At 38.0% G+C, this 24,337-nt stretch overlaps 2 protein-coding genes across 6 annotated transcripts in view; one reads left to right on the forward strand and one right to left on the reverse strand.

The window, feature by feature from the left end:
- The window catches only part of RARS2 (arginyl-tRNA synthetase 2, mitochondrial), an 80,171-nt gene extending 61,466 nt beyond the window's left edge, over positions 1-18,705 (reverse strand). For 2 of the 3 annotated variants that reach the window (XR_008916612.1, XM_056818576.1), the window contains exons 1-4: positions 18,550-18,705; positions 9,408-9,481; positions 6,921-7,023; positions 5,036-5,119 (exon numbers count right to left, since the gene is read on the reverse strand). Coding sequence is in view for 2 of the 3 variants with exons in the window: in XM_056818576.1 (XP_056674554.1) it covers positions 5,036-5,119; positions 6,921-7,023; positions 9,408-9,481; positions 18,550-18,705 (417 nt within the window). In the remaining variant the exon portion in view is untranslated. Of the gene's footprint in view, positions 1-5,035; positions 5,120-6,920; positions 7,024-9,407; positions 9,482-18,375 lie in introns of all 3 variants that reach the window. The other variant, XM_001366914.4, reaches the window with a different exon arrangement.
- The window catches only part of ORC3 (origin recognition complex subunit 3), a 126,194-nt gene continuing 120,454 nt past the window's right edge, over positions 18,598-24,337 (forward strand). For 2 of the 3 annotated variants that reach the window (XM_056818574.1, XM_056818575.1), the window contains exon 1: positions 18,598-18,727. In XM_056818574.1, the coding sequence (XP_056674552.1) occupies positions 18,704-18,727 (24 nt within the window). In that variant the 5' untranslated portion in view covers positions 18,598-18,703. Of the gene's footprint in view, positions 18,917-24,337 lie in introns of all 3 variants that reach the window. The other variant, XM_056818573.1, reaches the window with a different exon arrangement.

Consider the following 24,337-nt stretch of genomic DNA (forward strand, 5'->3'; position numbering starts at 1 on the left):
TGGCTGCATCCACACTGAAGGACCAAAAGGCATGGAATATGATATTCCGGAAAGCAAGGGAACTAGATCTACAACCAAGAATCAACTACCCAGCAAAACTTACTATATTCTTACAGGGGAAAGTATGGTCATTTAACAAAATAGAAGAATTCCAAGCATTTGTAAAGAAAAGACCAGACCTGAACAGAAAATTTGATGTCCAAGCACAGAACTCAAGAGAATCATCAAAAGGTAATTAAAAAAGAGGGAAAAAAGAAAAACAAAACAAAACAACCTTTTTTTTTTTTTAAAGAGACTCAATAAGTTAAAATGTTATGTATCCCTATGAGAAAAGAGGTCATTGGTAACTCCTAAAAACTCCTATCATCACCTGGGCAACTAGAAGAATTATACTCAGAGGAAACAGTGACAAACTGTATAGGATGAAATGACAAGGCATAAATAGGTATATAGATATATGTATGAATAAATATACATATAGACGTATATACATGTATACATATATATACACAATTAGAACTAAAAAAAGAGGTTAATACTAAAAGAAATGGGAAAAGAAACAAATGGGGGTAAATTTATATGTCACAAAGAAGCTCATGGTGGGAGGGGGGAGAACATCAATACACTGGAAGGGTAAAGAGGTTACAAATAGGAAATACTCAACTCTTTCGTGCATTGAAATTGATCCAAAGAGGGAAGAATAATCCAATCCATTGAGGCAGAGAATAGATTTGCGCCCTATAGGGGAACAGAAGGGTAACAAAAGGACTAGTAGGGAGGGAAGCAGTACAAGGGAGGGAGAAGGTGGGGGAGGTACTTTGAGAAAGACTACAGGAAACATAAAGTGGGGAATAGAAGAAGGAGGGGTAGAAAGGGAAGTAAAACTAGGAGGACTGGTTAAAAACAAACATTGTTGTAGAAGGAAATAGTGAAAGAAGAAAAGGCAGGACCAGAAGTAGAAATCAAAATGCTGGAAAATACACAGCTGGTAATCATAACTCTGAATGTGAATGGAATGAACTCACCCATAAAACCCAAGAGAATATCAGAGTGGATTAGAATCCAAAACCCTACTATATACTGTCTACAAGGAACACACATAAGGTAGAGACGCATAGGGTGAAAGTAAGAGGATGGAGGCAAATCTATTGGGCATCAACTGATAAAAGGAAGTCAGGAGTCGCAATCATGATATTTGACGAAGACAAAGTAAAAATAAATCTAGTTAAAAGAGATAGGGAAGGTAATTACATCCTGATAAAAGGCAGTATAGACAATGAGGCAATATTAGTACTCAACATGTATGCACTAAATGGCATAGCATCCAAATTTCTAAAGGAGAAACGAGTGGAGCTCAAGGATGAAATAGATAGAAAAACTATACTAGTGGGAGACCTGAACCTTCCTCCATCCGAACTAGATAAATTAAACCAAGAAATAAAGAAGAAAGAGGTAAGAAAAGTGAATGAGATCTTAGAAAAATTAGAGTTAGTAGATATATGGAGAAAAATAAATAGGGACAAAAAGGAATATATCTTCTTTTCAGCAGCACATGGTACATTCACAAAAATTGACCATGTATTAGGGCATAAAAACATTGCAAACAAGTGCAAAAAGAGCAGAAATAATAAATGCAACCTTCTCAGATCACAATGCAATGAAAATAATAAGGGTACATGGAGAGGCAAATAAAAAATTAATTGGAAATTAAACAATACCATTCTCCAAAACTGGTTTGTTAAAGAACAAATCAAAGAAAGAATAACTTCATTGAAGAAAATGACAATTATGAGACATTCTTTCAAAACCTATTGGATGCAGCCAAAGCAGTACTCAGGGGGAAATTTATATCCTTGAGTTCATATATAACAAACTAAGGAGGACAGAGGTCAATGAATTGGGCATGCAAATGAAAAAACTAGAAAGTGAACAAATTAAAAATCCTCAGATGAAGACTAAATTAGGGATCCTAAAAATCAAAGGAGAAATTAATAAAATTGAAAGTCAAAGAACTATTGATTTAATAAATAAGACTAGAAGCTGGTACTTTGAAAAAACAAATAAAATAGACAAAGTACTGGTCAGTCTAATTAAAAAAAAGAAAGAAGAAAACCAAACTGACAGTATCCAAGATGAAAAGGGAGGCCTCACATCTCTAATGAAGAGGAAATTAAGGGAATCATTAAAAATTACTATGCCCAATTATATGTCAACAAATATGGCAATCTAGGTGATATGGATGAATGCTTACAAAAATATAAATTGCCTAGACTAACAGAGGAAGAAAAAAATTTCCTAAAAATCCCATATCAGAAAAAGAAATTGAACATGGCATCAAAGAACCCCCTAAGAAAAACTCCCCAGGTCCAGATCAATTCACAAATGAATTCTATCAAACATTCAAAGAACAACTAATACCAATATTATACAAAATATTTGACAGAATAGGCGAAGAAGGAGTTCTACAAAATTCATCCTACAACACAAATATGGTACTGATCCCAAAGCCAGGCAGGTCAAAAAACAGAGAAAGAAAACTATAGACCAATCTCCTTAATGAATATAGACACAAAAATCCTAAATAGGATACTAGCAAAAAGACTCTAGCAAGTCATCACAAGGGTTATTCACTATGACCAGGTAGGATTCATACCAGGAATGCAAGGATGGTTCAATATTAGGAAAACCATCCACATAATTGACTATATTAACAAGCAAACCAACAAAAATCACATGATTATCTCAACAGATGCAGAAAAAGCCTTTGATAAAATACAACACCCATTCCTATTGAAAACACTAGAAAGTATAGGAATAGAAATTCCTAAAAATAATACACAGTATATATCGAAAACCATCAGCAAACATCATTTGCAGTGGGGTTAAATTAGAAGCCTTCAGAATAATATCAGGAGTGAAACAAGGATGCCCATTATCACCTCTATTATTTAACACTATACTAGAAACACTAGCAGTAGCAATTAGAGAAGAAAAAGAAACTGAAGGTATCTAATATTGGCAATGAGGAGACCAAACTATCACTCTTTGCAGATGATATGATGGTCTACTTAAAGAATCCTAGGGAATCAACCAAAAAGCTAGTCAAAATAATCAACAACTTTAGCAAAGTTGCAGGATACAAAATGAACCTGCATAAGTCATCAGCATTTCTATATATCTCTAACCCATTTCAGCAGCAAGAATTAGAAAGAGAAATTCTATTTAAAATCACCCTAGACAATATAAAATACTTAGGAATCTATCTGCTGAGAGATACACAGGAACTATATGAACACAACTACAAAACACTCTCCACACAATTAAAACGAGATCTAAACAATTAGAAAAACATTGATTGATCATGGGTGGGACGAGTTAACATAATAAAAATGAAAATCCTACCCAAATTAATTTACTTATTACTGCCACACCCATTGAACTACCAAAAAACTTTTTTACTGAATTAGAAAACCACAACAAAGTTCATTTGGAAGAACAAAAGATCAAGGATATCCAGGGAAATCATGAAAAAAAAATGTAAAGGAAGGAGGCCTTGCAGTCCCAGATCTCAAAAGCAGTGGTCATCAAAACAATTTGGTACTGGCTAAGAGACAGAAGGGAGGATCAGTGGAATAGACTTGGGGTAAGTGACCTCAGCAAGACAGTCTATGATAAGCCCAAAGATTCCAGTTTTGGGGACCAAAACCCACTATTTGATAAAAACTGCTGGGAAAATTGGAAGACAGTATGGGAGAGATTAGGTTTGGATCAACACCTCACACCCTACCCCAAGACAAACTCAGAATGGGTGAATGACCTGAATATAAAGAAGGAAACTATAAACAAACGAAGAGAACACAAAATAGTATACGTGGCAGATCTTTGGGAAAGGAAAGACTTTAAAACCAAGCAAGCGCTAAAAAAAAAATCACAAAATGCAATTTGGAACTATGTCCAGTGGGCGCTAAATGACTGTCTGCCCTTTGATCCAGCCATAGCACTGCTGAGTTTGTACCCCAAAGAGATAATAAGGAAAAAGACATGTACAAAAATATTCAAAGCTGCTCTCGGCAAAAAAATTGGAAAATGAGGGGCTGCCCTTCAATTGGGGAATGGCTGAACAAATTGTGGTATATGTTGGTGATGGAATACTATTGTGCTCAAAGGAATAATAAAGTGGAGGAATTCATGGGACCTGGAACAACCTCCAGGAAGTGACGTAGAGTGAAAGGAGCAGAACCAGGAAAACATTATACACAGAGACTGATACATTGCGGTACAAATGAATGTAATGGACTTCTCCATTAGTGGCAATGCAGTGATCCTGAACAACCCAGGGGGATCTGAGAAAGAAAACTATCCACATTCAGAGGAAACACTGTGGGAGTAAAAACACCAAAGACAAACGACTAGTTGGATACATGGATCGAAGGGATATGGTTAGGGATGTAGACTCTAAATTAACATCCTAGTGCAAACATCAACAACATGGAAATAGGTTCTGATCAAGGACACAAGTAATACCCAATGAAATTCCGTATGGCTGTGGGAAAGGTGGGTGATGGGGAGGGAGGGAAATAATGTGATTATTGTAACAATGGAATAATATTCTAAATTGACTAATCTACTTCAAATGGGAAAAAAAACAAACAAACAACCTTCTGAAGGGCTGCTAGGTTGCACAGTGATCAAGTACTAAACCTGGAGTCAGAAGGACCTGGGTTCAAATCTGACCTCAGATACTTTCTAGCTGTGAGACTCTGGGCAAGATACTTAACCCTGATTGCCCAGACCTTGCTACTCTAGAACTAGCTACTAAGACAGAAAGTAAAGGTATAAAAAAATCCAAAACAAAACCCCAAACCAGTGGCTGAATAGAAGGTGCTCAATAAATACTTGCTGACTAAAAGATAAATTTCAAAAAGTTATAATCACAATTTCAAAAATTATGAAAGATTCCATCTTAGAAGAGTTTCTATGATTAGGGAATACCTTTTCCTTAAATTATGAAATATGAAATACTAACAATTCTTACCTTTGTTAACAGCTCCCTGTTTATTTTAAAGTTTACTGTTCCTGGTCCAGTGCTGATTTCACTCACCACTGTATCACATTTTAGCTAGAGATATAAATAGATTAAATCAGGTATTAAAATAAAAAAAAACACATAAAATACTAAGATTGTAACAACAGTTTGGGTTGCAAGGGCATCCAGTTTCTTTTCTTTTTACTCATCATATCCTTGTCTCTTATTCTTTATCCAGATAATCTCTTTCTGGCTTCCCTTTCTTTATTCCTTTCGTCATTTTCTGTCTACTCTTATGCCTAGAATACTGTCCCACTCAAGGATGTCATTCTTCTCTTTTAAAATTCTGAATTCTTTTTGTAGTGAGATAGTGACTTGACATCACAACATTATTTATACTGACAGTCAAATTTTATATGTTATTTCTATCAGAGCATTACAAGGTATAGTTTTATATTAAAAGTACTTGCATTTATGTGCATAATATAAATAATTTAACTGGTGTTTAGACAGTTGTCTTTTTCTATGTGTCTATTCTCATAGAGTCCTAATAATTCCACACCTATTTAACTTATTAAATGGATCTAAATAAACAAGCCTGATGATATGTAGCTTGGGGGGACTTAAGAAACTAGCACATCAAACTGTGAAATGTCTAGCCATTATTTTTGAGAAATGAGATGTCTACAAGTTTTAAGATTTTTCATGCACATGAACATACAAAATGAAAAACATTTAGGTGATACTTGGCCAATTATCTGTATTTCTATATATCTGTCTATAATGATATAAAACTATCAGTTCCTTGAATTATGCATCGCACTTATACATGTTAACTTAGTAACTACTTCAGATAACAGAGCTAGATGACATATGGCCTGGGGAAATTATAAAACTAGATGATATCACTGCAGAGTCATGAGATTTCATTTCTGAGAAATCACAGGAATAAAGGATCAAAAAAGGGCAAATGTTGCATAAAATGGTGAGCAGAGCATGATGAAATAGGGGACTCAATAGTCTTAACTGCATCCCAGGCTCTATGAGAAAGAACTGGCCAACGGAAGGCCAATTTGAGGGAGTGGGTGGGGCAGGTAAAGTCAGTGACTATGTTATAAAGACAAGAAGCATCATTAGAATGTTTTGGTTTTTAAATTTTCTTTATAAATAAAGTCTAGGGAATTATTAGCCTAGTAATTTTAAAAAAGACTTAAACATTATTAAGGGTTTCAAATATTTGAAGGGATGTCCCAAGGAAAAAGATTAATCTTCTTTTGCTTGTCATAGAAAGCAAAACTAGGAATAATGGGTAGAAGTTACAGAGAGAGATTTATTTCATTTCATCTTAATAAACACTTAAATACTTAATGAGTAAGCATAAAGCATTATAGTTGGTAAAAACAAAATAATGCTTCTATACAAGAAATTATTCCATTAGTTTAAAATTTTTAAAACCTTCATTCTTATTTTGGTTTAAGTGTAAAGTTTACGCACAGGACTGACTAAATGGAGAAGAGAGTCCCTTTGAAGCCTGAAGTCACCTACTGCTCCAATTTATACAACAAAAACAATTTTGCATTTTAAATGCATTTTCCCAAGCATAAGTCTACCCAATTTAAAATAATCTGTAATTCAGTTAACACTCTAGGGTCATTCCTCCAAGTGTTTAGCCAGAAAATTAAAGATGGAGCAAGAGCAAATTTTTAAAATGATTTGAAAAACAATCATAGTTTTACAGCAAAACATTAAGATGAAATCAAGTTACACTGGTCAGCTTTGTTTGGGCAATGATCATTACAAATGAATGATTAACATGAGAAAGTTCACTTACTACATTTTTGAGAGAAATATATTCAGTATCTAATCAAAGAATGGCAATTAAGTATTAAAGTACCTTCTCTGCGAGTCTTCGGGCTTGAACTTGAATATCTGGTTTTGAGTGACCATTGCTGCACTCTAGCACAGAATGTACAGAGAGTTGAAAATCAGCTACTTCTCTAAAAAACACAGAAAGAATATAATTGTTTCTTTCTATAAAAAAGTGGCAGGAATTCTAAAGAAGGACTACGGGAATCTTCCAACTCCAAATTCTATTTACAATAAAAAAGCTTTTACATCAAGCAAAAACAAACAAACAAAAAAAACAACCAAACTAAAACAAACAAACAAAAAACCAAAACACCAAAACACTCATAAAGAAAATAATATTCTTCTGTACCTGTCTTGCACTTTTTGCTGTTTTCCCTCTGAAGTAATCTTATGTCTATTTTCTGGAATACTACAATATTCCAGAGAAGTAGGCAAGATGAATATTTTCCTTATTTTACAAATGAGAAAATAGCTTTTAAAAGGTAGAAGAATCAACATGGGGAAAAGTCTAGTCTATATTCAATTCTCACCAAGGAACAAACTGACTTCTAGATGGAAATGATGTGAATGGTGGGGTTGGGAGAGAGCCTGGATATTTCAAGATATTACAATTGCATTACTTCTTTTCCTTCAGGAGGATAGCAACTAGTAACTAGTTCACAATATATACTGGCATCAACAGAACATAAAGGGAAAAAAAGAGGACTCCAGCATACTTGGTAGATTACCTATGAGGTACTTATAAATATAAATTAGATAAGAGTTGCACAAGCTGAAAAGGTATGGAAGGGCTTTATTCCAAGTCAGTGGAGGGAATATCCACATTAATGAAGCCAACAGAATACTCAAGATATCCTGTAGTCCCAAGTAGCGAGTGAACTCCAGTAAAATCAAAGTCATAGCCTAGCAAGAATCAGTCATGTAGCCCCATGATTTCACCTGAGGTATCTAACCCCTCCCTGCTGTACTTTGTAGAAACTTCATGTCCTTCCAAGAAACTACTGATGCAGGGATTCTATGACCATCTGGATTAGATGGTTACACACTGACATATTGATTTATTATCCTATAGAAAACTCTGTCTAAGCTTCAGTGAGGTAAACTAAGTCATTGTACTAAGATTGTAACCATTGTCTATGTAAAAAAGATTACCTAATCCTTTAGCTTATGTAACACTGCCCCATAAAATACTAGCTATGATGAAATAAACTTTGCCATGATTCACCATCAGTGTCTTGTGGTCCTCCTGATCCCAGAAACTTATCCATCCTTCTCATCTCATCTCCTGAATCTACAATTGCCATCAGCTAGCCTGACAATATTCAAGTATATATTTCATACATATACTGGAATAAGTATGTCAGTCACCAACTCCAGTATGGTTTCAAAAGGTTTAGGTGTATTTCAACACAATGTTGACAGATGTCATACTGAGACGTGTCAAATTACATAGTCTTTAAGACCCTGTTTAGCTCTGAGATCCTATGAGCCTAAACTTCCACAGAGAGAAGAGGGAGTAGGGGTAAAGAGACACTATATTTTAGACAGCACCAGTACTAAAGTCGACCAGAAATTAGTTACTGATAGTCCTCAAAAAGCTCCAGTTAAGGGGGCAGCTGGGTGGCTCTGTGGATTGAGAGTCAAGCCTAGAGACAGGAGGTCCTAGGTTCAAATTTGGCCTCAGACACTTCCCAGCTGTGTGACCCTGGGCAAGTCACTTGACCCCCATTGCCTAGCCCTTACCACTCTTTTGCCTTGGAGCCAATACACACAATACACAATACACTCCAAGACTGAAGGTAAGGGTTTAAAAAAAAAAAAAGCTCCAGTTAAGGGGCAGCTGAATAGGTCAGTGGATTGAGAGCCAGGCAATCCTAGGTTCAATCTAGTCTCAGACACTTCCCAGCTGTGTGACCCTGGGCAAGTCACTTGACTCCCATTGCCAATACACAATATTGACTCCAAGATGGAAGGTAAGGGTTTAAAAAAAAAAGCTCCAGGTAAGTTATTTGTTTATAACTCTGGCCACCCCTTTTTCATTCTTTTCTTTGTTCTAAATTCTAGCAAAGAAACAAAACTTTACTCCAAGAGAAATGTAGACAATGGCAGAATTACTAGAACTTACCATAATAGTCACCATATAGGAGAATTACAGAATTTGATAGCTAGAAGGTCCTTCAGGATCCATATACTCTAAAGAATTCCCATTCTTGCATACCTAGTCTCCATCTGAAGACCTCCAATTAGGGGGAATCCGTTACCTCTAGAGGCAGACCATTCTCACTTTTTGATAGGTCTCATTGTTCAGAAAATATTTTTTTTCTGTTCACATATTTCTATTTTATAATGTTAATAAGAAAATTTTTTACTATATGAAATTTTACTTCTATGGCTAGCTCCCCAGAAAATCAACCATTCTGTACATACTGTAGCAGAAAATGCTTGTAAACACAACATATCAACTAGAATAGTAGTGTATCAGTTTAGTATAAGAAAAATAAAAACACTTTACTCTTTTTTGGAGATTGGAACTGCAGATATTGACTTGATCAAGTTTTCTGGTGGAAGATCCAAAACTCTGGAAAGCTAAAAACAAAATAAAGTAAAACTCAGTTAAAAAAACTGTCAGAATATTCTCATGTGTCAAAGGGTCATATTCAGTCACAGACTACATGTGTATAACTCTCCCATTTTAACTAAAACAATAAGAGGAGACAGCTGGGTAGCTCAGCTGGCAAATAAGATGAGAACATTGCTAACAACTAAGTGAATAAGATTTCAAATGAACAAAAATAATTCTGAGAAAAATTATTTAACTTCTAAAAAAAGCCATATTAATTTCAAATGATTTTAATGCCTATGGTAATAACTGAATTGAACTGAATAATTAAAAACTTTTAAATAATTGACTTAATGTCAAGTCCAGTAGGAAAGCATTACATTAAGCCACCAAAGGGTTGAAGGTTAAGAAAAACAAACAACTTCCATCTTAAAAGCTTTTTTAAATTTAGTGCAGAATTTGTCCTTAATTTTTATCAAATTAAATTTGATGAAACAGCAAAGGCTCACAGATTTAAGGCAAGAAGTCACCTAAAAATTTACCTAGAGTTACATGAATTTCACAGATGCAAAAACTGAGCCCTAAAGATTACTTGTCCAAGGTCACCTAACAATTTACCACTGTGTGAACATAGGCACACACAGATCTCAGAGGCAGGATGTTATAGGAAAGTCTTCCTCTTAACAGATCAATTTTTCAGTTTAACAAAAATTCATCAGGCACTATCTATTGGGTTTTGGAGTTACAATATGGGAAAAAAAAAGAGAGAGAACAAACCAACAGTCCTAGAACTCAAAGATCTTATTACTTACCAGAACTAATCAGTCATCTATAGACAAGTAAGTATGAACATATTTTGCTGCTGGTCAAATACCTTCAAAAGCTCACCATGATCTGTTGAATAAAGTCCAAATTCCTCAGACTGATGTTCTGGCCTCTACAATTAGCTGACCTAACTTTTTGGCCTTTCTTCAACATTACTTATTTACCCATTCTATGTTGCAGATAAAAAGGACAACTTGCCACTTTAGGGTTTTTTTCTGTATTTCCCTGGACTCAAAAAGCCATCTACATTTTGTCATCAATTCAATTGTCATTTCTTCCATACAGATTTCCCTGATGCTGTCAACTATGCATCTTCTAATTCATAACATTTTCTTTCTACTTTAATAAAACATCTTACTTTTTGTAATCAATCTTGTATACTGGTTCCAAGGCAGAAGAGCAATAAGGGTTAGGCTACAGAGGTTAAATGACTTGCCCAGGATCACACTGCTAGAAAGTGCCAGGTGAGATTTAAACTCAGGAAGATGAGTCTTTCCTGACTCCAGGCCCAGTACTTTATCCACTGTACCATCTAGTTGCCCAAGGATACCCTTTACTTTTCCTGGGTAAACTATTCTTTTAAGCCTCTATCTTTTTTGCCTTTTGGCATTTGGGAGTTCAAGTTCTCTACTTCTCTAATGGAGTAACTGCCAAATCTTGTGTGATCCTCAATGTGGATACTCAGTGCCTGAACTTTCTTTTTGGTTGCTCAAAGTATTTTTCCTTTGATCTCAAATATCTTGAATTTTGGGTATGATACCCCTGGAAATTTTTATTTGAAGGTTTCTTTCAGGAGTGGGCCTATGGATTCTATTTTTTACTTTGTACTTGCTTCTAATAGGTTTGGTAAATTTTCATTCGTGATTTCTAAAAATGACACCCATGCTCTTTTATTGGAATTAGCTTTCAGGTAGCCCAATGATTCTTAAATGATATTTTCTTGTCCTGTTTTCTAGGTCAGTTGTTTTTGAAAAGAGATCTTACATTTTCTTATTTTTTCAGTCTTTACATTTTAGTATTTCTTATTGTTTCATGGAATTAACTTCTCTTTGGTTCATCCTAATTTTCAGCAAATCTATTTTCTTTTCTTTTTTAATTTTAAACCCTTGCCTTCCATCTTAGAATCAATATTGTGTATTGGTTCTAAGGCAGAAGAATTTAGGGGTAGGCAATGGGGGTCAAGTGACTTGCCCAGGGTCACACAGCTAGGAAGTGAGGCCAGATTTGAATCTACCACCTCCCGTCTCTGGGCCTGGCTCTCAATCCACTGAGCCACCCAGCTGCTCCTTAAGTCTATTTTCTTAAATAAGATTGTATCTCTTAAACTATCAATTCTCCTTCTTCAGAACTCTTATTTCATTTAAAAAATATTATTTTTCACTTTAAAAAACTCACTCCATTTCTTGCAGGAATTCTTGTAGATCTTATAGCCAGGTTGTGTTTTTCTTTTAAGCTTTTTCTAAATATATTTTTAAAGTTCATCTCTTTTTCTGGGTTTTTGTCTTAGGTGTTCCCAATCCATAATAACTGTTTTAACCATGGTGTTTATTTTCTCATTCTTCCAGTCTTACTTCTTGAATTATAAGTTTGTGTTAGGGTCAGACTATAGGTACTTCTGGAGGGAATAGTGGGGCCTAATATGATTCTGATTTTTATTATTAAGTCTTGCTGCTGTAATCTCCACATTTTGAGTTATATTGCTCAATTAGCTTATGAGCATTTAGGATAGAGAATTACACATTTTTAGCAATTCCTAGAGTTCTAACTGAGGACTTCCCTCCTACTTATAGCTTTGCAATCCTTGTATGGGTCTGACATAGCTAGTTTTGCCCCTGACTGGAGCTCCATCATACACTTGCTAATTCCCTGTCTACTAGCTGGGAGTTTTTTGTGAGTTCAGAGCAAAAGAGATGTAAGTACATTCCTAGTCCACAGACTCTGCCTTGTCAATCAACAGCAAAATTCAGCCTAAGTTAGTAGCTCAGTCACTGTTCCTACGCCAAGGTCAGTGACAGAGCTAAAGTCTCTGCTCTGGTTACTAACCTGCAAGTTAAGTTCAAAATTCTGGTCTAGAGTCAGAATGCCACTGCTGAAGACTACCACTGGTCATAATACCTACCCTGGTCACTTTCTTGTGTTGAATACACAATCTGTGGCTAAAAAAAATGACCTACTGCGGTTTCTCCTTGCATTTTCTTTCTCTACATACAACCGTGTTTTTTCCTGTGTTTTTGTTGGAAAAGTCGCCAAAGAACTGGATTGTACTGCTTCCTCCTACCATACCATCTCTGTCAGTCTCTCTCAGGATAAAGATCATGTTTTCTGTATCTACCTCACTGGCTAGAATGGGATACTGTATATAGGCAATCAATGTTTGTTTAAAGTAGATTGTGAGGCCATGAAAGGGCTGTGCAATTTGTAATGAACCACTCCATGAGATAAGTATTTCAAAGCTCCTTATCGAATAGTTCCATTTTATCTATTGAACTTTATCTAATATTATATTTGAATCTATCCTCTCTGGTTCAGTGAGGAATCTCCTTATTAAACTCTTAACATTCACGTGCATTTCTTCTTCACAACCTTCATGTTTTATTCCTTCCTTGGGGCACTCCCCCTCTTCTTCCATTCACTCCTGCCATCTTCTTTGTCCATTAAAATTCTATATATTATTTGTGGGTCCACTTAGGTTCTACCTTTAACTTACCACAAAAAAGCTGAATCTCAAGCGCTAAAGGGAATCATTTTTCAAAAAGAATACTCACTGGGGCAGCTAGGTGGCTCAGTGGATAGATAGAAAGCTAGGCCTGGAGATGTGAGATCCTGGACTCAAATTTGGATTCAAACATTTCCTAAATGTGTGACCTTGGGCAAATCACTTAACTCTAGTTGCCTAGTCTTTACCATTCTTCTGCCTTGGAACTGATCCTTAGTATCAAATCTAAGATGGAAGGCAAATAAAAAAAAATACTGCATGAGTTTCATGTTCTTTTCTATTTGTATCTCTAAATGGTTATTATGGTGTTTAGCATATAATAAAATGCTTAATAAATTTTTAAAAATTTATTCATTTATCAAGGACAAAGCATTTAAGTGCCAGGTATACTGTGGCAGGTATAATGATAGGTGTTGGGTACAAGTACAAAGTATGAAATAGTGGCTTACCCTCTAATGGAAAAGTTAACAAGTACACATATAAGTATATGAAGCATAAATACAAAGTTATTAAGTACACAGTATTTAAGTAGTTGATGAAAACCAGGAAAGGAATCACATAGAAGATGCTACTTGAGCTATACCATAAAAGAAAGAGGACTCCAGGAAGAAGCAAGGAAGAGTGCATTGTAGGCATCTGGGACATCCAGAGCAAAGGCATGAAGAGGCAGAAAGCACCTGTTTGAATACCTGTGAGGTGGTTAATTTGAATGGACAGTGTCCAATAAGCCTGGAAAGACAGATTAGGGTCAAGTTATGAAGGACTTTAAAAGTTAAACACTGAATTTTATATTTCATCCTAAAGTTGATGGAGCAAGCAATATGGCTTAGTAAAAATTACTTTGGAAGCACTGTGAAGAATGGATTAGAGTGATGAGAAATTTGGAGAAGAACCAAATTAGGAGGCTATTGTAATAATCTAGGGAAGAAGTGATGAGGGCCTAAACTAAGGTGGTATCTTTGTGAGCAGAGAGAAAAGGTCAGATGTGGGAGATGTGATATAGGTATCAATGACAAGATCTAACAACTGATTAGCTATATGAGGAAAAAGAAAAAAGGAGGCAATGTTAATGCCAAGGTTACAAATCTAAGCAACAGGAAGCATGATAGTGCTTTCAACAGAAACAGAGAAGTCTGGAAGAAGGGAAGGTTTTGGGGAAAAGATTATGAGCTCTTTTGAGGCATCTCAGTGATATCCAGCTTGACTATCTAATACAGAGTGGATGTTATGACCAGATGATAAAGCTTAGAGGAGAGCCTGGTTATTACCATTTTACAGATGAGGAAATTTATCATATATATGACACCTTTTGTGAATTTGCCATCTTCATAGAAATAGAGGATAGTTTAAAATCTTGTTGATGAAGTTACCAAATAAGTAGAAAAATAGACAAGAGGAGGACATTGACACCATACCTAGTCAGGAAGCCTGATATGGATAATGAGTCAAAAAGGGAGACTGAAAAGAAGAAATGGACAGGTAGGAGAAAGAGAAGAACAAAAATTCTCGAGAGAATATTCAAAAGAGCATAATAAATACTGTTAAATTTAGCAGAAAGGTTAAGAACAATTAACACTAAGATCACAAAATGTGGGAATTGAGAAATTGTTGTTAACTTTGAAGATAGTAGTTTCAGTTGAGTGATATTAGAAGCCAGGGTGCAAAGGAGGCTAAGAAAGAGAGACAGACAGGCAGAGGATGACTGAGGATATAATCTGCTAGAGAAATGGAAAGGAATGGGCTCAAATTTGCATGTAGAGGATTGGGCCTTACCAAGGAAAAAGGCCACCTTTTGGTTGGAGGCTAGGTGAAAGGAGAGAATGAGAGGTGATGTCAGTGAGTTTTGAGATGAAAAGAATAGGGCAAGAGAAAGTTCATGCTAAATAGTCTCAATTTTTTCACTAAAGAGCCAAAGTATTGGTCGAAGAAAGAGTGGGGTAGAATGGAAGAGAAGGAAAATCTGAAGGAAAAAAATTTGGAATAACATCCATAGAGAATGAGATAGACTCAATTAAGAAGGAATGAAAGGATTACCTTGTTTTAGTGAAGGTCCAATTAATTTATTCCAAAAAGTGATCATCCAGTTTTTATTTGAAAACTTCAAATGAGGGGAGAAACCAAGATCTTCCTTACATTCTGTCTAAATTTTATTTTCCTAACTTCCATTTACTGTTTTGCCTTCTAAGACCAAATAGAAAAGGCTAATCCCTCTTCCATGTGGCAGCCCTTCAAGAACTTGAAGGTAGCTATCATGTTATTTAGGAATCTTCCCTAGGATATAAAACATCCCTAGGTCCTCCAATTAATTCCCATATTTCATGAATTTAAGGCCCTTTTACCCCCCTTGTGGGATCATAATCTTAAAAATGAAAAGCAACTTAGAGGTTATCCAGTCCCACCCTCCCTTCCCTTTATAGATGAGAAAACTGAGGCCCAGTAAGATTCCTTTGACCCAGGTTAGAAAACTAGTAGGCATGAGAGATGGAACTGAATCTACGCCCTGATACCAGTGTTAGTGCTTTTCCCAATGTATGAGAAGCCTCCCTAGAATGCCTCTTATGTTTCCTCTTTATCTTGTCATTGTTCTTGCTAAACTGTGATACACAGTAGTAGACATAATACTACAAATATTGTGTAAGCAGGCAGGAGTACAGTGCGAAATCACTTTTCTGATCCTGGATAATATTCTTCTCTTACTGTGTGTCCAAAGCTCATATTAGCTTGCATAGTCACAAGATCAAAGTTGACTCACTCACTTTACCATCTTGAATTTACGACACTTTCTATTTCAAGTTGAAGTCCATACATTTATATTTCTTTAATAACACCTTATTAGATTTGGCCCAGTTGAGGCCTTTTTTTGAATCATTATGCCATCATCTAATGTTTCAACTACTTCATTTCATATAACTTCAAAATGTCCATAAACTGCACATCATTAGTCTTGGACTTTGTTCATGGACTAGTTAATTTCTCTCTAGTTCTATGACAGACTGTATCACCTATTACCGATAAATTGTAATTCTATATTCCTCATCTCTCCTGGGGAAAAAGAAAAAAATGTAAGTTCTTACATGATAGTGTACTGTCAGACAAGACACACACATATATGCACTATTCTCCAAAGATTCTTTTTTTAAATATTGCAAAAAAAAAAAAACCAACAAAAACAAACACTGGGGTAAATCAGAGGTATTACAAAAAGCAACATGAAAAATTTAAGATCAAAGTACTGAGGAACCACTCATTTATTTTTCAGATATATTCAAAAGGTTTCTTTGAATAGTTCACAGGTATAATAACTGCTTTTTTTTCTTCCCCTCAATAAATGTCAAACCTAAAAGAATTAAGAAACCTGGCTATCAAATTGCTTAGAATTACAACAATATCTTAACATTTATATACTTTTCTTGTTTCAACAATGCTTAGGACTATAGAAATTACAATCTGAAGAGTCTTTTAGGTCATCTAGCCCAATCCTGTCAATTTATAGATGAAGAAACTAAGGCCCAGAGTGAGGGGTCTTGCACAACCAACCAACTAACATGCATTTACTGGTCATCTACATATTACTAGGCACTGTACTGCATACTAAGGCTATAAAGACAAAAATGAAAGTCTCTGAGGTCAAGGAAATTATATTCTGAGATAGGAGATAATACACTCAAGTATATACATGATATAAACAAGATTATCTTTGAGGAGAGGGCACTAGCAAGTGGAAGAGTGTGTATTAGGAACAACAGCCTGCTGAAATGGGTCCTTGGAAAGCTTTTAAAGAAACTGAGGGGGCAGCTAGGTGGCTCAACAGATTGAGAGGCAGGACTGGAGAAAGGAAATACAGGGATCAAATATGACCTCATATTTCCTAACTGTGTGACTCTGGTGAATAGTATTGATTCTAAGTGGAAGGTAAAGGTTAAAAAAAAAATTAGGGATTTAAAAAACTGTGGGTGGGAGGCATATGCATCCAAACTTGGGAGATAGGCAAATGTGCAAGGGAACAGAGATGGGAGATGAAGCAGGTAGTAAAGAGCAGAAGCAGAGCTCCAACCCATATTCCCTGACTCCAGCAACCCTTTCATTGTGACAAATCTGAAGTACTTACTACAAGAATTATAACATCTCCCCCCTTTTTATTAACTGGTTCAAATAGAAAGTGATCTGACTGGTACCACACAGTTGTCTTACCCCATTACTACGTAAACTTCTTGATAGCAGGACTGATTCTCCAAAGTGTTGGTGAGTGTGTTCCTTGTGCTTAACAGACATGTAATAATACTGCCCTGCTGCCCCTTTTAAAAAACTTTCACCTTCTGTCTTAGAATCAATACTAAGTATGGTTATCAAGGCAGAAGAGCAATAAGGGCTAGACAATTGGGGTTAAGTGACTTGCCCCAGGGTCACAAGGATAGAAAGTGTGTGAGGCCAGATCTGAATCTAAGTTCTCCGGTCTCCAGGCCTGACAGGCTATCTGCTCTGCTTTATAGCAGCCCCCTAATAAGCCTTTAATAAATACTTGAAGATTGATTGTTTATTCTCAGGGCTTGTATTAGAAGTCACTTTTCTAATCTCCCAGACTAGACACTGATGCAATCTGAATCTGAGAGACAAGAGACAAGGTTAGAAACGTTGGTTTCAATGCTGACCAGCTAGTTAAAGGAAGGGGGGGCTCCTAAACTGTAAACTGGGCTTTTCAACCCTTGCACTCACTTTCATAGAGCTGCTGGAAGAAAGCAAAGTAAATTGCTAGATTTAACAGCTGACTGACACCTAAAAAGACCTTAATTAATTTCTTAGTATTGATGGTCGATTCCCAGGGCTTGAATTAGAAGTTACGTTTCCATTCTCGCAGGCTAGATAATAATGCAATCTAACTTTGTGAGACAAAAGCCCTGGCTGGAAACCCTGATTTCAAAGCTTGTCCAACTAAGTGGGTGACCAGGGTCTAGACTCTCCTGTCACATAATGAGCGAAGTTCAACTCTTGTACTCCTTACCTTATAGAGCTGTTGAAAGAAAGCAAATTAAAGTGCTATAGGAATGTTATTCGTCTATATTGCTCCCATTAAGCCAGGGGCTGTCGTGGCTGACGACCACGGAGATGACCTAGCTTTGCAAATAGGTACAAGATGTTGCAAACCCGATCCTTGTCTCTGTGGTTTAAGACCCTTGGTCCCTGACAATGACTTCTCTGAGTCCCCTTTTGTCTCTCCAGAAGGAGGATGGGGCTCAGGCCCAGGGGAGAGGCCTGGCTTCCCCGAGAAGGGCGCATTCCCACCAGAAGTCTCCAAACCCAACGCCGGAGGTCGCAAGCGGCGCTCCCAAAGAATCTGTCCCAGCTGAGCTTCCCTCCCCCACTGTCGGGTGGGCCGAGTACCTGAGAGGCGATGGACCTGCGGAAGGAGCAAGCCATAGCTCTGCTGCTCCCGGGATAGCGACCCCAGGTCGTGAGACTGGGCGCCAGCGCGCCAGAGATCAGCCCTTAGATCCTCACCCACCACGCCCAGCGCTCGACCTGCTCCGCCCCCTTCCAGACATCCCGCCTTCCAACCTGTGAAACTCTGTCCCGGAAGTGGATTGCGAACCAATCGCTAATCAGGAACTCTCTTCCTTCTCCCCTGACCTTTCGCCCCGCCCCATCCTTCTGCCGCTGGGGAACTAGGGAAATGCCCAATTCCACTTGAAACAAGCGGGACCTGGGTATCATGGCTACCTCCTCTGTGTCCAAGGTGAGTGGGAGGAGGGGGTGCGTCTCCGGGTACGCAGTGGACGTACCACTGGCCCATTCCGCTCCCCCCCCCCCCGCCCAGCTACGCCCTCTTCCTCTTCCTCCTGCCTTGGACGGGTTCTTTCTGTCACTATGTCCCAGACTTGTCGCATCGAGCCTGGCAGAAGGAGCTGAGGGATGGGGCAGCCAGGTGCGTGCTCTGACCAGGGAGGCGGATGATGGCGCGGTTTAAGAGAGCGCTAGGCACGTAGTGAAGAAGACCCGAGTTCAAATCCACTGTCAGATGCTTAATACCTGTGTAATATTTTATTTGCCCCATTTCCTCAACTGTAACATGGGGATAATATTTGCAGATCAAATGAGATGATATTTGTAAAGCGCTAAGGACAGTCCCTGGCACATAGTAGGCTCTAAATATTTATTCCCCTTCCCACATTGAGAAGCAGAGCCTCATTCATAACTCTACCCACTTTTCTTAAATCGTCGATTCTTTTCAGGAGCCCTTGCTGGGACCCTGGCATCCAAGGCCTTTCATGCCTCAACTTCCCAGTCTTAACCCTCACTGGAATCCTAAGAACATAAGGAACATAAATTTAAAACTTAAAGCAAACACAGGCAACATCTAGTCCAACTTCACATTTTACAGATGAGAGAACAGTCCAAAGTAGCTTAAGCAATTTGGCCAAGCTCAAACTGGTACTATGTGAACAAATTAAGATTTGAGCCCAGGACTTCCTGGGTTCCACTATTCATAGAACAAAAAGTAGAACCAGATTCACACCTAATTATTGCCACTCTAATTTGGTGCTTGTTCCATTAGACTGTACTACCTTAAGGGCACAAACTTCTCCAGAAAGCTTTTCTATATACCTTTCCTTTAAATTGTGAGCTCCTTGAGGGCAGGGACCATTTGCCTTTCTTTGTAACCCCACTCCTTATAACCAAGCCTAGCACATGGTAGACAGGTAATAAATGCTTATTGATTTAATCATTTCCAGTTAGAAGTAGGTCCTTCCTCAAATTTATTAGAGGGCTTTCCTTAAACTTACTCTTTACCCTCACCTCACAGCCCAGTTGAAATTTGAATCTTGTCAATTGTAATTTAGATAAACAGCCACAAAAATTTAGATTAAAAAAAAATCATAACCCTTATTTGAATGACTTGTTGAAGGGAGGAGAATGAGCAAAGGGATTACTCTAGTCGTGGAGATAGAAGTAAAGAGGAAGGGAGTCTTTATGAACATGAGATAAGAGGAAATTTTTGTGCCATTGTATTCAACATGTTTGTTCTCCAGAAAAATGGATAGAGCCTTGACTGATGACATATGGTCAGGTTCAATTCCTTCCTCTGATGCTTGCTACAGATTTGACATTGGAAAAGTAATTTAAGCCTAAATTTTCTTCTCTGTAAGTAGGAGAATTGGATTAGATGACCTCTGAGCTTTAGCTCCAGGTTTGTGATCTTTTGAAATAAACTTTGATAAGACCAGATTTTCACTACTACAATTCCAGACTCCAGTAGCTACTATAGAGGGTTCCTTAGGAAACATGATAAAATAGTACATTTGGCACAAATATCTGTTGAAAATACAGGGCTGCGGCAGGAATTTGGGGGTGGGTAAGAAGAAAGAGGAAGAAGTCAGGATCCAGGAAAACTTGATGATTTGTGGCCATTCCCTGACTGCTCTTACCCTATTCTGAATTCCCTGTTTTGCCTTGTGGAAATTTCTTCTGGTATAATCTAAGCTCTTATGGCTGTGTTCAGGAATGTTCTATATCAATCAGCCTTTGTGTGTTTAGCATTATATTGGGTAATGTCAAATAGTAAAATAAGTAGAGCTTGCTTTTAAAATCATTTTTATTTTTAAATGTAACTTTTATTTTACTTTTTGTCAATTAACAAGCATTAATTTTTCTCTTAATCTTCCCCCTTTCCCAAATTGGGGAACAGGGAGAAACTTTCTTTAAAAAACAAACAAATATGCATAGTCAAGAAAAGCACTGATCACATCTAAAAATGTATATTGAATTCTGAGCCTATTGCCTCTCTAGCAGGAGTTGAATGTTATGCTTTCTCATTCTACTTCTGAAATTGTTTTTGTCATTTGAATTGGTAAGAATTTTTAATCTTTATTTCAGTCAAAAGTACAGTAGATTTTGCTCTAACTCTTTATTTTAACTCTGAATTTTTATGTTTAACTTTTTGGATCTTGATTTCTAATTCATTCTGTTATCCTCTTTTGTAGGTGAGTTCATCCCATTCACATTCACAGTAATGACAGTTAATTGTATATTTATCTCCATTCTACTTCCTTATACTTTTTTGTTGTTGTTGTTTTCCCACACCCTCTTTATAAAGAAGGTGATAAGAGAAAAGGAATATGCTTAGCATCTGTGCTCTAGGTTTGGTGTAACCATTTTATTTTCCTTCTCTCCTTCTCTTTCCTTCACCTAGAGCAGTGATAGGCAACCTTTTAGAGATGGAGAGCCATGCCACCTCACCAGAGACCACATTCTGTGTCCCTCTCCCCACTGAATGCCAGGCTCACACTGTTTTTTCCCCCTTACTCTACCCAGGGGAGGTAGAAAGCACTACCATTAGACTTTTGGGCAGTGGGGTTGGGTGATATAGTCAGGTTTTGGGAGAGGGAGAAGCGAGGGGTGCAGGCACTCTACTCTGCTTCCCTCTAGTTATGTGAGGTATGATCCCCTCAAACCTAGCTCTTCTCCAAAGTGAAAATTGAGGGGATCTTGAAAATTTCAAAGTATACCCTCTTTAGCCTGTATTCTAGGAACCAGAAATCATTTCAAATGCAAGGCTTTATTGAGAGAGAAAGAGAGAAAGAAAAAGCCAGGGGGAAAAAAGCCCCAGTTTATAAGAAAACCCCTTATTTATAGGAAAATATAACCCTCAGGTTAAATGACATCATCCTGAGGTATTCACCCCATCATCCAGCCTACATGAAGGGAGTATCATCCAAGTTAATTTATTTAGCAAATGGTCCAAGGTTGAAGTCAGGTTTTAATCTGGATGCAGGACTGATTGGGAGATTACTACCTCTGACAAGGCACTATTGTGTTTTTCAGAGCTTCTAGTCCACCTAGTCTCTAGGGCAAGGACCCCCTTTGAATGTAGATTGAGTAGGCTGGGTTAGTAAGAGATGAGGAGATTAATAATGCAAATTAAACAAGACCATGGGTTGTTTGTGAAAGAAACTGGGGAAGGGTATTATAGAATGGGGAAGAGGCTATCAGCCTACCCTTGGGTTCATAAAACTTATTCCTAAATCTATATAGTTCTGACTATAGTTCTGAACATTTTTAAAGTACAAACTCAAAGGACATATCCAAATCCCCAAGATACTTTGCATAGTAAAGACTGGTTACTTCTGATAGTAAAGACATAAATTATTTCTGTCTCACTTAGGCCAAAGGTAATTAAGAGGTATTCTGAAAGGGGTGGGACAATCTTGTCCTGCAAGGTATACTATCTTGAGGAAACCTGTTTACTAACTCCTACTCAGGAGAGGGGAAGGGGAGCAGCTCAGCTGGGCCTCCCTCTGGCTTTCTAGTTAGGAACTCTGACAAATTCTGTGCTGCAGAGATGGGTGCACTGGGTCCTTGGGACACTGGGTCCTTGGCAAGCATGGCCACTGAGAGGTTTGTGCATACCATCTCTGGCAGGCATGTCATAATGGGTTTGCCATCTCAGACCTAGTCTCATCAGAGGCTCTTTATCTTCTCTAAATCTTTCTATTCAATCTTGCTTGGGACTAATCCCTCCTTAATTGACCTTTCTTATTCTGACATTTTCCCTGGTTCTTTCCCCTCTTGTTTCCCTGTTAAGTGAAATATATTTCTGTATTGAACTCTGTGTATTTTCTTTCTTCCTTTGACTAGTTCAGATAGTGGTAGTCTCTTGGTGACCGAGAATGACTATTGTCTTTGTGCATTATCATCTATTGATGTACCCTCATGTGGCTTTGAAGTCCAAAGGCTGAGGCGCAAAGTTTGTGGCACATGGGGCATGGGACTCCAGTTGTTACAGGAGGTGCAGTTGTGGCCTAGTGTTTGCGTTCACACACAGTGGCAAGACGTCAACGTTGCTCATCTTCAAAGGTGGTGGCGGCATGGTTAATATGTGTTCGCCAGCTGCTTCTGACAGAGGCAGCGAGTTCTAGTTGCTTTGGTGTAATGCCAGCCCACTTCAAGTTTGACTTTAGCTGATCTTTGAATCTTTTCTTTGGTCGGCCTTGTTTCCTGAGTCCAGCTGACAGTTCACCATAGAATACCTGTCTTGGTATTCGCTGTGGGTCCATGCAGATGATGTGTCCAGACCATTGTAGCTGGGTTTTGAGGACCATGACTTCGATGCTGGTGGAGTTGGCTCTGTCGAGGACTTCCTGATTGGTGATTCGGTCCTGCCATCGGATCCTCATGATTGACCGGAGGGAGCGTTGGTGGAATTGCTCCAGCTTTTTCATTGGCTTCCAGTACAGTGTCCATGTCTCACAACAGTACAGGAGTGAGCTGAGGACCACTGCGTTATACACTTTGAGCTTCGTCGCAGTGCTTACACCGCTGTGTTGGAGGACTTTGGAGCTCAGCTGCCTGAGTGCCTGGCTGGCCTTTTGAATCCTGGCATTGATCTCATGGTCTGGGGACCCGTCGTTGGCGATGGTTCTGCCCAGGTCCTTGAAAGTGTTGACGTTAGAAAGCTGTGTGCCGTTGATTATAATGCACAGTTGGTTAGTTGGCCTCCCTGGTGCAGGTTTGTAACAGTTAAAATTTAGGGGAGACTGAGGCAGGTAGAAATTAGTTTCTCTCTGCAAGGAATATTATATTTTATGAGGTTTATTAAAGGTTGAGAATTTAAGAATATACAAGTAAGAAAAAACACGTGCCTAGGCCAGAGGCCTAGACAAGACCTCACCTACATTATGGAAAGAGCCACGTCTGCCCCCAAATGGAAGTCCAAAAGAGCAAGAGAGCTCAAAAGCCTTTGCAATCAGCTTAAGTACCTTCTCGATCTCGCCCACCTCAGAATTCCGTGAGATTACAAAGCATTTTGGGGAAGTGGAGCAAGGACTTGTGGGGATTGAAGTCCAGAGTTCAAATCTCAATTTTACAGGTTGGAACAGCATCTCTGTTTTGCTGAGGCTGATAGTCAGGCCAAACAGTTTTGTTGCAGTGGAGAACCTGTCCACAATGGTTTGAAGATGATTTTCTTGGTGGGCCATGAGAGCACAGTCATCTGCAAAAAGAGCTTCCAGGATGAGTCTCTCTGTTGTCTTTGTTTTTGCAGTTAGGCAGCGAAAGTCGAATAGTGAGCCATCCAGTCGGTATTTGATGTAGATGCCCAGGTCTAGATCCATCACAGCATGTTGTAACACTTATGTGAAGTATAGGTTGAATAGTACTGGAGCAAGGACACAGCCTTGTTTCACGCCATTGGAGATGTTGAAGTGATCAGAAGTCTCTCCACAGATAGGACTTCCCCTGTCATGTCGACATGAAAGAGCTGGATCAGTTTGACGAATTTTGCTGGGCAACCGAACTTGCTGAGGATCACCCACAATGCGTCCCTGTTCACTGTGTCGAACGCCTTTGT

Source organism: Monodelphis domestica, chromosome 2 (assembly GCF_027887165.1).
Source record: "Monodelphis domestica isolate mMonDom1 chromosome 2, mMonDom1.pri, whole genome shotgun sequence".
Lineage (NCBI taxonomy): Eukaryota > Metazoa > Chordata > Mammalia > Didelphimorphia > Didelphidae > Monodelphis > Monodelphis domestica.